At 41.0% G+C, this 13,726-nt stretch overlaps 1 protein-coding gene across 2 annotated transcripts in view; it reads right to left on the bottom strand.

Moving 5' to 3' along the window:
- Window positions 1–1,117: 1,117 nt before the first annotated feature.
- Window positions 1,118–13,726, bottom strand: part of KLF12 (KLF transcription factor 12) — a 273,389-nt gene continuing 260,780 nt past the window's right edge. For both annotated transcript variants that reach the window (XM_068984569.1, XM_068984568.1), the window contains one exon: window positions 1,118–1,299. In XM_068984569.1, coding sequence (XP_068840670.1) covers window positions 1,118–1,299 — 182 coding nt within the window. The remainder of the gene's footprint in view (window positions 1,300–13,726) is intronic.

Consider the following 13,726-nt stretch of genomic DNA (forward strand, 5'->3'; position numbering starts at 1 on the left):
ATGCTGGGGTGTTTTTACAATCCCTTTAGTAAGTATGAAAATTGGTAACGTGAGTCCTCAGTGAAGTGATTGTAGGAAAGTCCTTTTATTCGTTATTGCTTTTCTCCTCAAGAGGTGCATTATTTCCATCTCTGCTTTGTCTGATTTTTTTTCATGTTCACTGACTTTGCCTGGGCCGCCCCACCTCTTACCTTGGTGCCAGTGTGTCTAAGAAAGTTTTTTTTTCCCCCGATTCCTTGTAATCAAATACTAGGGGCAGGAAGAGATGATGCCTAGCTGACAGAATCACTGCAATTTGAAGTGGGGCAGTAGTTGTTTTAGACAGGCTCTTCCTATTCAACTACAGAACGACTCTGTGCCCGTCCACGCCAGGGAGGACACCAGGGCTAGACTCCAACTGAAACGTCGCTGCCCCTCTGCTCAAACAGATGAACAAAACAGAAGCAGAACAAAACAAAAACAATCAACAACAAACAGATGAAAAGAATCAATGTTGGTTTTCTCCAGGGCATGGCATAATGACAAGTCGCAGTGATATCTAGTGGTCACCATCGCTATTGCAAAAGGGCTGCCTGAGCGCTCCTTTCTTTTCAGGTATTGGAACCTCTCCAACAGTCTCTTCTTTTCTACTTTCAGGCTGGTTGCTGGTAACAGATTGGATGTGGGTTCTAGTAATATCTTACTTGTAAAAAGGGGTTCAGGGGTGGGATGATGGGAGAATAATCCAAATTTACAAGGTCTTGCTCTAGCCATCAATTTGTGGTAGATGACCTTTAAAAGTATCAATAACAAAACGTCTGACAGCTCAGAAAATGTACAAACTACAAACATCTTGAAATGGCAGAGGACACAGCACGGAAAACAATGCCTGTCTCTTCAGCATCTGTGTCACTGATCTCCCAGGCCAGCGTGAAGTCGTTTCTTGTGTAGTCGTGACGAGGGGGTTACCTTCAGACCCAAAGGCGAAGTGTTACCACTTCTTTTTCCTGCTCTGCTTTCAGACATCGTGGGATGGTGATGCCCTTTTGTGTTAACACTGTGAAGGGGATCCAGCCCTGCTGAATGGGGTGCCGCTAAGAGATCCAGCTCTTACGCTCAGCTGGACAAGCAGCCTTCCTCACACCAGCATATGCCTCCGGCGGTGCAGTGCCAAGTGATCTGACCGGGAGAAGCTGCGGTCACAGTCTGCGCACTTGAATGGCTTCACTCCCGTGTGTTTGCGGTAATGCCTCGTCAGTTCATCCGAACGAGCGAACTTCCAGGTGCAGCCTTCCCAGGTACACTTGTAGGGTTTCTCTCCTGGAAGAAACAAAGGGACATAACGCTGTGCTCCATCATTTCTCCTGAACAATCTAGCCAATGTGATTATCTGGGGACATGACTGTTCTCAGGGGATTTTCCATTTGGTGGCCCTTTTGTCAAGAAACCTAACCACCCTGCCAGCAGGTTTTGGGTCACACAGATGGGGGTTTCAATGGAATCTCTCTTGCTCTGACAATGGGGAGGTTCCTTAACACTTGCATCTTCAGTTATGGGGAAGTTACTTTGCAGTCAAACTATCAGAAGGCACAGACTGATAACTTTGGTGTATAATCACCATGGGTAGACTAGAAAGGCATGTGAGAGAGCTCTACCTAGGCTGATGTGGCTGAAGGGTCGAAACTCACAAAGAATTATATAGGGTAATGATTTGTATGTTCTGTTGCAATACTGCTCCCAAAAGTGCATCACTTAAGACACTTAAAGGCTATTTTAGGGTACAGTGTCCTTTTATCAGTCACACGAAATTTCATTAAAAGATAAAGCACTCTACCACCCTCAGAAATTAGGTACTAAGTACTTATTATTTATAAAGTTATTATTTATATTATGTATAAACTACTGCTGTCCATGGGGTCACAAAAAGTTGGGCATGACTTAGAGGTTAAATAACAATAAACAATTGTTTGTCTCCTGGGAAAGAATCCTAGATATCTTAGTAGTGTGAAGTTTAAATATCTTCTTCAGGGACTTAAGAATTAGGGCAAGTCCTGAGGAATCATCAGGTTGGTCTGAATGTTGAAACCCACAGCAAAAAACAGTCTGAAGAAGTATGTAATTTGACCACATCCCTCAGTCAACTTGTAAAGACAGTAAAATATGCAAAGGCTTTGTTGGGAAGAGATACGCTATCCCTTGTTCAAATGAGTTCCCGGGGGAGAGGGACAACAGTTGACCCAGGTGTGCTTTTTCCTGGCTCTCATTCAGAATGGAAGCCCTGTCCCCAGGTAACCCCACAAGAACTGATCTCTCTTCTGCCCCCTCCATCCAATAGTTAACCACACACTGCTTGGCCCTACGTGGAGTTTGGCGAAAAGGCCTAAGACAGGGAGCAGAGAGCTATTGGCTGACCCCAACATGTGTGTGTGCTCTGTCGCGTCCAGTTCTTTGCAATCCCATGGACTACAGCCCACCAGGTTCCTCTGTCCATGGGATTTCCCAGGCAAGAATACTGGAGTGGGTTGCCATTTCCTTCTCCAGAGGATCTTCCTGACCCAGGGATTGAACCCCATGTCTCTGGCGTCTCCTGCTTTGGTAGGCAGATTGTTTATACAACTGAGCCACATGACTTTTAGACCCCAAGATACAGAGCTGCAATGCCCTGAAAGAGGGCATGGCAACCCACTCCAGTATCCTTTCCTGGAGAACCCCAGGGACAGAGGAGCCCGGCAGGCTACAGTCCACAGGATCACAAAAGAGTCCAACATGACTTTAATGACTAAGCACACACACATACAGAGTTGCAAAGTGAGTTTTGTTAAATCCATTTTACAGGTGATAAAACTGAGGATGAATGTAGTAAAATAACTTGTCTGAAGCCAGTAAATAGATGTGTTTGGTTCAAAATTCAGTGTTTTTCACAATGCTCCAAATTCTTTTTCCCATCGAAACTTTGTTACATCCTCAGACAATGCTGATTCTACCTTCTTAGATACTTTCCAATTATTCAACTCCTATTTGTATTAAGTCACCTATCACAATATATTGTACAGATTCTATCTAGGTGCTTTTCCCCTTTACCAGTTTCTGAACATAGAGATTAAGAATCACACATCTATTTCTGTATCCTCAGAGCTTAGAGTATGTGTCAAATAGTGTTTGAATAAATTAATAAAACTGAAACACAAACACAGACATGCTCACACCGAGGTGTGTACACAGGCAACTACTAAGCCCTGTGAATGAGATGTACAAGTCATGCCTACATGGGAAAACTAGACTGAACCAGACTCAGCAGTTTTTGTTCAGCTGTTAAATGAATGTTCACTATATAGGTCCTTTTGGGATCAAGTGGCACTTTCACAGAACCGCATGAATCGTACAGCTCAGTTAACTCTAGAAATACTGGTGCACTAACTGTGATCCACAGAAAGCTCCAGGTTACTCTGAAAGGGCTCCCATCAAGTAGATGCCTAATGACCAGCTTAATCCAAAATCTCACTTCTGACTCATGCTGGATGTTCTCTAGAGACAAAAATCTGCATTGACAGGTATTGACTGATCAGAATTAACAGAAAATTTTTTTTAAGTCAGCAAAACCCATAATTTAAGAAGATTGGCAGTCCACTATACAGTATATCCAGGCTTCCCAAGTGGCTCAGTGATACAGAATCTGTCTGTGATGCAGGAGATGTGGGTTTGGTGCCTGGGTCAGCAAGATCCCTTGGAGGAAAAAATGGCAACCCACTCCAGGGTTCCTCCTAGGAAATCCTAGGGACAGAGAAGCCTGGTGGGCTACAGTCCATAGGGTCGGAAAGAGTTGGATATGACTAAGCATGCATCCACATACAATATATCCATGGCAACTGCTAAAATACTTTTACTGATATGTCATCACTGCATGCTTTTGAAGTTTATATCATGAACATAGGTTCTACTAAGCTGAACTTGATAAAAATTGTATCTTCAAAAGCACATTCATTTTGAGGGCACTGAGCTCAGCTCACTGAGTCTTTGTCACCAACAGGCATCTCCTAGATATCTCTTGTTGTGTATGGAACCAGCTACAATGAATACAGGTCTAAGAAAAAAAGAATAAAAGATTTTAATTGAGGAAAAGCACTGCTCAGTTGTGTGCTGAGAGGATATGTGTTTCTATCTTGCTGGGAAAGTGCAGTATGAATATGACCAGGGTTAGAAAAGCTGCCATACTCTCATCTTGCCATTGCAGTTAAAGTGAGAGGAAAGGGCCCGACCTGGGATGGGCCTGGAAGGAAGGAGAGATAATAGGAGACAGGCTTCAGTTTCAGAGCAAGAAGGATGCTAGAGGCTGGCATGGCCACCATGGGGACAGTCTGTTGTCTTGGAGACTCTCTGAATTTCCTTGTACACCCAATTTAGGCACCTATACATACTCTTACTTTCAATTTGACTGTTTAATAATGGTACTTGTGCCCTTTCCATTTGAAAATCTATAAGAGGTGTGGGAAACTGTGGCCCCCAGGCCAAATCCAGTTGGTGGCCTGTTTCGTGCGACTTGCAAGCTAAGAACAATTTTCACACTTTTATATCATTGGAAAAAAAAAAAAAAACACCAAAGAGGGCTATTTCATGGCATGTGAAAATCATATGAGATTCAAATTTTAGAGTCCATGACTAAGCTTTTATTGGAACACCGTCTCACTCATTTGTTTGCATATTGTTTATGGCTGTTTTTCAGTGACAGTGAAATTGAGTATTGCAATAAGAAGGTATGACCTACAATATCTAAAAGGTTTACTACAGGAAGTTTGCTGACACTTGATGTAAGTGAAGGGTACCTCAGCTTGGGGCAGGCTTTCTGATTATGTTAACTTAATCAGGTTACATAACATACATTGCTAGTCTGGGATGGGTAGGTGAGGGAATATTTTGGTGATAAAATAATCACTTACTCTCAACTCAGGATCCTTGACTAAAATTCTAACAGTCCTCTCAATAATGAACACCCTTGACATTTCACGTCCATTGCTTTAAACTGAAGGTTCTGGGTCACGAAATGAGTGATTCTCTATTCCATCAGGTTTTTAAAAGTCTTCAGGATCTCTTCTGCTCATTATAAAAGCACAACAACATCTTCCTTATGAGGATGAGTGGGGTCAGGAACATCTCTGTATATTTTAGCTGGTAACCAAACAGCACTGATTTGACAGTGATGGAGCCCCACCCAGCTCCATCATCTTTCAATAGAGTTGTGCTACAATGACCAGCATGCAAGATGAGGAATGATAATTCTACTGAGTCTGGAAAGACAGACACATGCAAGGAAGGATCAGAAAACAGGAGCTTGGATGTTTGGCATCATTGCTCAGGTGGGCATTTTAAAGGAGAAGCAGAGAAAACAACTATGGCAAGGATTTCTGTGGGCCCACAGATATGGAGGAGGAAACTTACTGCAAAATCTGGGAAGTATTCTGTGAGGTGGAATCAGGTATACAATAATGATCATGAAAGACAAGGCCACCAAAATATTTAAGAGGCAGATATAACCCTACTTCATGAATAAAACCAATGAAAATAATATACAAGCTTATAAGTTGTTAGGGGGTAAGTGGTTAATGCATGCGTGCTCAGGTGTGTCATGTCCCACTCTTTGTAACCCCACAGACTATATTCTGGCAGGCTCCTCTGTCCATGGAATTTTCAGACAAGAATACTGGAGTGGGCTGCCATTTCCTCCAAGGGATCTTCCTGACCCAGGGAATCTTCCTGACCCAGGGATCAAACCCGCATCTCCTACATTGGCAGGTGGATTCTTTACCACTGAGAATATGAAGTGGTCAATGAATGCATAAAAAAAAATAATGTAAATATTCTCATCTGGGGTGGGGAGGGTCAGGGAGAACCTGTATGAGAAAATAGTAAACAATTATGTGAGCAACAGATGAGTTTTCCTTGAAACTTTCCTTACAAAAATGTATAATTTCTTTTTAATATTCAGAAATATTTCTTGTACAGCATTTCTTATACCCATTTCCTCATTAATACAATAAGAGTTTGGGTATTCTATCTCCATACTTAGAAAAAAGAAGAGGGGAGAAAAAGAAAATAAAATCTTCAAATCTTTCTTCACAACTAGAGGCTGAGCTCTGGGGGTGAAGGGAACAAGTTGGCTGCTTGGACCAGGTAGAGAGCAGGCTTCTGCTCCTTGCTCAAGACTGACCTAGGTTTCTGTCGTATCTGCTGAGTGCCCAGCATTTCATTAAAAAATAAAGATCAATCAATGCTCTCTCAGGACTAGTTAAGTTTTAAAAATGGATACAAAAACGATGCATAGGCACTACGACTTTGTACTGAAACTGCATGTTATAGTGTATGCTTGTGCGTTGAAGCAATTTAAGGGGTACAATCTTATAAATAAATTATAGTAAGAGAAACTAACTTCACAATGTGAGTAAAAACTAATTAAGATGACAATAAGTTTGTAAGATATACTGTAGTATGTATAAATGAGTCCTGAAAAGATATAATGGAGAGAATCCTTCAGCCATCTGCCCTTCTTTTCTTTAAATCTTACCAGAAAATAGAACACTCACTCTAATGTGGTGGGGACGGAAGTAGAGATGAATTTGCCACGAACAGTTTCCTATGGAAAGCGTTGATGTGGACAATAATGGGAGTTGGACATTGATCTCCCAGGATCTGTGCTTCTCTGATGCACAGCTGCTCTGCAGCAGTCTGAATGGTGGTGACAGTAAACAGACTTTCTAGCAATTTCTTCAGGAACGGTGAATTGTCCTTAAACTCATCTGAATCAGAATTCTGCAAATGTGTTATTCAAAACTGTTTTTCCTAGAAATAGGCTAAAAAATAAAATAGCATGCCCATCTTTTTTTTTTTTTTTTTTTGTGGTCTAACCCACAGATACGCTTAAAATCCTCAGGAGCAAAGTCTTTGAAAATGTATTTAAATATTTTTTCAAAATAATCAGAAGTTTTGCTTTCACCATCAGATCACCTTTGATTTTTATTGTCTGTATTAATTCTATGGAGTAATAAAATGATAGGAAATAGTGTGTTATATGTCTTCATAAATAAGTCTTAGTGATTTTTTTTTAAAGTCCAGACATCAAGTTGCTAATGTGTAAGAAAAATCAAAGAAACAAGATGAGTAACACTACGCTTACCCTGGGGTACAGTTATTATTTTAGGCTTTCGATTCTGAAGTGAAGGTCTCTTAAGTCCCATGACCAATCCATAAGCCATTTCTACCTTTTGACCATTTTTCAGCATAACCTGTCCTCTTTCAGTTCTTTGTAAAAACTGATCTAAACTATGAAAATCTCTGAAAAAGGAAAATGTTAACCAAAACTAATAACAAGCCCTCTAATTTCTTTAAAGGGTCCTGAAAAGCTTAAAAAGAGAACATACCAAAAAAGAGGGTCTGTTAATTTCTGTTTGAAAACACTCTTAATTCCACATTGGCGGTTCAAGTTAATACAATTTTATATCCATGATGGCCTCTGTGTGTGTGTGTTTATACATGTATATTCAAAAGGATTATTTAAATAATATTCTAATTAAATATCCTGGGAAAATGAGAACTCTCATCAGGGTTTTTTTTTCTTGGAACAGTCAACAAACTGACTTATTATGAGAACTGCTGTCTCTTTCAATTCTGGTTAAAGAAAAGGCTTAAGAGTCACTCAATGCATTTCCATGACATTTACCCAGCAGAAGGCATAATAAAGTCTAAAGAAAACACCAGGTATTGAATGGATTCCCAAAACCCATAAAACAAAAATAACTCTTTCGGGTACCTCCCATTTCACCATCTGAAATGCTGAAAGGTAAATGTGTCCTGAGACAAAAGACAGGTGCCTTTTCATATTAAAATGACGTGTGAGCAACACCAGAAAAGGAATGTGCAGTTTGCAAAGCTCAAACAAAACGCCCATGTCCTCACATCAGCTTTTCTCTATTATTTTCTCAAGCAACCGAAAAACAAAACAAACCACCTTCTCCAACAGGAAACATAGGCATTTTCTTCAGTGCTGAAGTGCATTTCTAAAATGTGTCCCTCTTTAACTTTTATAAAGTCAGGGGGCCCCAGACACTGACAAATGAGCTTCATTACACTCAAGGCTCCAACATACTTGCTGTGACAATCGGTTTCACTTGAGGAATGGTATTTGCATATGAGGGGAAAAAACACCAGAATCAAGATTCCTATCTTGTCTTCTGGTTTCTGTCACATTAGTTCATAAGAGTTCACAGAATCTTAGATCTGGAAGGAAATCAGGGACTTTGAAAATGAGGAAACAGAAACCTAGAGCTGAGATTACAGGCCCTTGACTTGTCCAGGGGTAGACGAGGCAGCCTGCCTTCTTGCTGGTGTCAAAGAGGCAGAAAATAGCACGGGCTTTAAATGCACGGGCTTCTCTCGTGGATCAGATGGTAAAGAATCTGCCTGCAATGCAGGAGACCCGGGTTTGATCCCTGGGTCAGGAAGATACCCCGAAGAAGGGAATGACTACCCACTGCAGTATTCTTGCCGGAAAATTCCATGGACAGAGGAACCTGACGTGCTACAGTCCATGGAGTCACAAAGAGTTGGACATGACTGAGTGACTAACACTCGGAATGCATGGTCCAATAAGGCTCAGTCGTCAATCTATGACTGGATCTCAGGCTAGAGAGTGAAGCTTTGTGAAACTCCATCCCCACCCAACCCCACCCCTGCCGGTCTATAAAGTGGGAATATTTTTCCAGTTGTGAAACTTAGAAATATACATGCCATATGCCCAGCAAATGAGAGGTGCTCAGTAAAGGATACTGAATTCTACAGTTATGAAATTCAAGATTTTTCTGTTTCTGCCAAGAAATAAAAATAACATGAAGCTAAAAATAAAAGCCATTTGTTAGTTTTCAGGAAGGAATTAAGATTTGCAGGTAAATGGATGCCAATCCTGATACTGATTTTTCCTAATATTATAAGTATAAAACTTCTTCATAGGCCAAGCAGACCAAACTATTCTATATTTGTTTGATTCATTTGGTCTTGTCAATTCAGACAAATGATTAGTATTTTAGCATCCTCCCCAAGAACTGTCTGGACTGAATTAATTGACTTTCTGTTTCATTATGTGTAAACAAGTGGGCCTCTTCTTTCTTTTCCATACAATTCTATAATGAATTTCTTTGATAAGTATAATCTTTGCTACAGTAGATAGTATTTTTCACATATCCCACTTGGTCCTAAGAGCTGTATGGATCTGAACTTATTTAATGTTGACTCTTAAGTTCCTCATGAAGTTGCTATAAGCAACCTCCCTTCACCCAGAGTTAGTATGTGGCAGGTGGAGGTGGCATTTGAACCCAGGATCTGACACCCAAGGTCACAGTCTTAACCATCTCCCTATAATCCTTCTCAACCTTAAATCGCTGCTTTCATAAACCAGAATATCCAGTCAGACCTGGCCAAGCAGACTGACAGAATATGAATTACTACTGAGAGGAGAGACAATATGTTAAACCACAAGAGTCTAGCCCCCTGCACCTAGAAATAAAATACAAAGGAAGTGAAAAATATCCTGTAATAAACATGTACTTCAGTGAAAGCAAAAGTTCAAGGTCTAAGGGTAATTCTTTATTTGGCTGTTCTAAGTTTATATTTCCAGGTGCTATGTCTGTCTGACCCTTTGCAATCCTTTGGATCATAGCCAGTCAAGCTCCTCTATCCATGGGATTCTCCAGGCAAGAATAGTGGAGTGAGTATGCCAGGACCTCCTCCAGGGAATCTTCCCAACCCAGGGATCGAACCCGTGTCTCTTATGTCTCCTGCATTGGCAGGCGGGTTCATTACCACTAGCGCCACCTGGGAAGCTCGTATTTCCAGGTAGTAAGAGTACTGAGCTTCCTGTTCCTGGCTGTCTTTTCCTCAGCTTCTTCTCAGACACCTTCCTTTACCTGTCCCATAAATGTTCATTGAGATTCAGGCTTTGACTCCTCACCTGCAGAGGCTCTCCTTGGTACCCATAGCTGCTCCCATAACTTCTAAGGCAAAGATTCCCAAGTGTTACATCTCAGTCTCTCTCCCATGCACCATGGCAGGGGAGACGACACTTTCACTTGGCAGCTAGAAAGCAACTTCCACATGACCAAGGTGTTATTCAGCATCTACCGCTTAGACAAGGCCTGTTCCTCCTTCTGTTTTAGTATCTGGAAACAAGACAACCCTACCTCCTTAGGTATCAGGTCATACATCTCTCCAGCTGGAGAGATTTCTTAGACTCTTTCCTATCTGTTATTCTCTACCTGCCCCAACCTGATTATCATTATATCTGCCAGTTCTGCCTTCAAAACGCCCTCTCGTTTATCTCCACGAAGATGGTGTGCCTCTTTTTAGAGTCTCCCCACCTTTCAGGGGGCTTCCCAGACGGCTCAGTAATAAAGAATCTGCCTGCAATCCAGCATCCTCAGGAGCCATGGGTTCAATCCCTGGATCAGGAAGATCCTCTGAAGCGGCTGCAAAGAGTTAGACACGACTGAGCATGCATGCACAACCTTTCATGAGTACCAACTTCTACTGGTCTATTTCCCTGTCTTGTGTCTTGCTCCCTCCAGTTTATTGTCTGTATTGTAACGAAAACTTTCTGAAACAGTGTGATCACGCCACTCCTTGGCACCCTGGGCACGCCTATAATTAAACCCTCCTCACATCCCATCCCATAGTAACAACAGGTTTCCCGCCTGTCCATCACGCTCAGTAGTGCAGTATTGAGGGTGCCTTTTCTATACTATTCTGCTTTGTGCAAACAGATGCTTGTTGATCAAATGAATGAAACAGCTTGAATTCAAATGCCTCCTGTTCTCTTAAAGTTTAACATACAAGAGTCAATAGAAGAGCAATCCACTTTGTGAAACAAAGAGCTTACTGATTGCACTTTACCCCTTCTACAACCCTTTCCCGTTCCAATTAAGTAGAATATATATTTTATTTGTTTTTTAAATATTTACTTATTTATGTGGCCGTGAAAGATCTGAGTGGTAGTGCACAGGCTCCGTAGTTTGTAGCAAGTGGGCTTAATTGCCCCTCAGCCTGTGAGATCTTAGTTCCCTGACCAGGGACTAAATCTGTGTCCACTGTGTTGCAAGGTGGATTCCTAATCACTGGACCATCAAGGAAGTCCCTAGACTATATATTTTTGAAAGGGAAAATAACAGGAGACTTTATTTGTAGTAAGTGTCATTTAAAGGTCTAGTCTACAAATAAATGTCTCATTTTTTTAATTTTTAAAATTTAGTAACATGATATGTGATGTTAAAATTAGCAACATCTGTGATTGAGTCTATTTTTTTTCAAATGAGCATCAATTATTTTAATCTTTAAGCAATGTATTTACTTTATAATTCTTTTTATTCTTAGTGATGAAGGGCTTTTACTGAATTTATCTTAAGCCTTATACATAAATAATATTTTAATAAACTCTTTAATGGTAACTATATTTTCTACAAAAATACAGTTCCTTAATAGTTCCACTAAAGCCACACATTTTCTATTAGTAGTAGTTAATTTTATCATTCAGCAAAATTAAGCCAGGAGGCATAATCTAGATACTCAGCAGGACATGAGAAGGAACAAGGACTGGGGATATTATTATCCCACTCCTTACAACACAGTTTTGATAGCTGAATGGACAAAATAAACCCAAAAGCAGAGGAAGGAAAATGGGGAGCATGGTGATAAGATCCCACAGTATTTTAACTTTTCATTGTCACTGATGATCTGTGTGCTAACAAAAACAAAAAACAAACTCACTTAGCAAGCAGCTTATTCAACTGGGTAATAATTGATAGACTGTCTTAGAAGTCTTTACTTTTCTAAATGTATGAAAAAGATGACTTTAGTTTTTAAATAAGGTAACACTTTAAAATCAAAACTGAAACAAATGTGAACAGCATTCATACTTATATTCAGACAACTGTAAATCTTAGGTTCACTGTGTTTCTAGGTAGTAACTTTTCTAGAACAGTGGTGGATTCATGTTGATGTATGGCAAAACCAATACAATATTGTAAAGTAATTAGTCTCCAATTAAATGAAATAAATTTAAATTAAAAAATAAAATAACTCCTTCATAAATGAAAATAAGTAAATACTTTCAAAACATTTGTTACTGATCTGATTTTTCAGCTTCCTTTTTAGAGCTGGCCCTTTCCTGCAGGTTCCCATGGGTCGGTGATGGTTGCCACAGCCTTGCAGTTGGGACCAAAGACCCCTTCACTGCTGCTACAGCAACCTGCAACAAGCTCGCTCAGGGCTTTCCCATCAAATGTTCCCTGACACCACTCTAATTTCAGAAAGTGGAAAGGAACTGAAGAGCCTCTTGATGAGGGCGGAAAAGGAGAGTGAAAAAGCTGGCTTAAAACTCAACATTAAAAAACTAAAATCATGGCATGGTGGCTCAGTGGTAAAGAATCTGCTTGCAATGCAGGAGACGTGGTTTCGATCCCTGGGTCGGGAAGATACGCCGGGAAGAGAAAATGGCAACCCACTCTAGTATTCTTGCCTGGGAAATCCTATGGACCGAGGAGCCTGGTGGGCTACAGTCCATGGGGTTGCAGGAGTTGGACACCACTGAGTGACTAAGCATCAAGATCATGGTATCCGATCCCATCACCTCATGGCAAACAGATGGGGAAAAAGTGGAAGCAGCAACAGATTCTATTTTCAATGTGTTTATAAGTAGTAACTCTGTAGAACAGATTAAAATAACTCCTTTGTACATGAAAACAAGTAAATATTTTTATAATATTTATGTTACTGATCCAGATCTCTGCAGACATGGCTCCACTACCAGATTTCAAACCCCTCGCTGTCTTCATCTTTAAGCTGCACCCATTAATATTCAGAGAGCTATGTGCAGAGCAATCACTCAAGAGTTGCTCTTTTCATTTAATGATTAATGCTGCTGGTCCTTGTTTTCTCACGCGCTTTCTAACAACTTCAGAAACTTTAGTTGATGCTAAAGAAAGACTGGAAATTCCCTGGTGGTCCAGTGGTTAGAACACCATACTTCCACTGCAGGGGGCCTGGGTTTCAATCCTTGGTCAGGGAACTAAGATCCTGCAAGCTGTGAAGCTTGGACAAAAAACAAGATGAGTTCACATTAATGATGAAAAACTTTAAAAATAGACCATTTCAGGACTTCCCTAGTGGTACAGTAGTTAAGAATCCATGTGCCAATGCATAGGACATGGGTTTGATCCCTGGTACAGGAGGATTCTGCATGCTGTGGGGCAACTAAGCCTGTGCCCCACAACTACGGAGCCTGGGTGCTCTAGAGCCCATGCTCCGCAACGAGAAGCTGCCACGATGAGAAGCCTGAGCACTGCAACTAGAGAAAGCACACGTTAGCAACGAAGACCCAGTGCAGCCATAAATAAATAAACAGAAATTTAAAAAACTGGCCATTTAACATCCCCTGCTATCTTAATACTTAATGACCAACTCTAAACAGGTAGGGGCCACTGGCTAGACCTGCATGGAGTGTGGCCCTGCTGGGAGGGACTGGTAGGTTATTAGCAAACCTGCCGCAGATAGGTATAATGAAAACAACACAGACTAGAGAAAACTGGTTCTAGGAAACCAGAATGACAGGTTCTAGAGAAACCAAAGTCTGCCTTTCAGCTCCTCTCGTCTACTCCATGACAGCAAAGAGCGCCTTAACCCAGCATTCCCCAACCTCTAGGATCTTGTTCCTGGT

Source organism: Capricornis sumatraensis, chromosome 12, assembly GCF_032405125.1.
Source record: "Capricornis sumatraensis isolate serow.1 chromosome 12, serow.2, whole genome shotgun sequence".
Taxonomy (NCBI): Eukaryota; Metazoa; Chordata; class Mammalia; order Artiodactyla; family Bovidae; genus Capricornis; species Capricornis sumatraensis.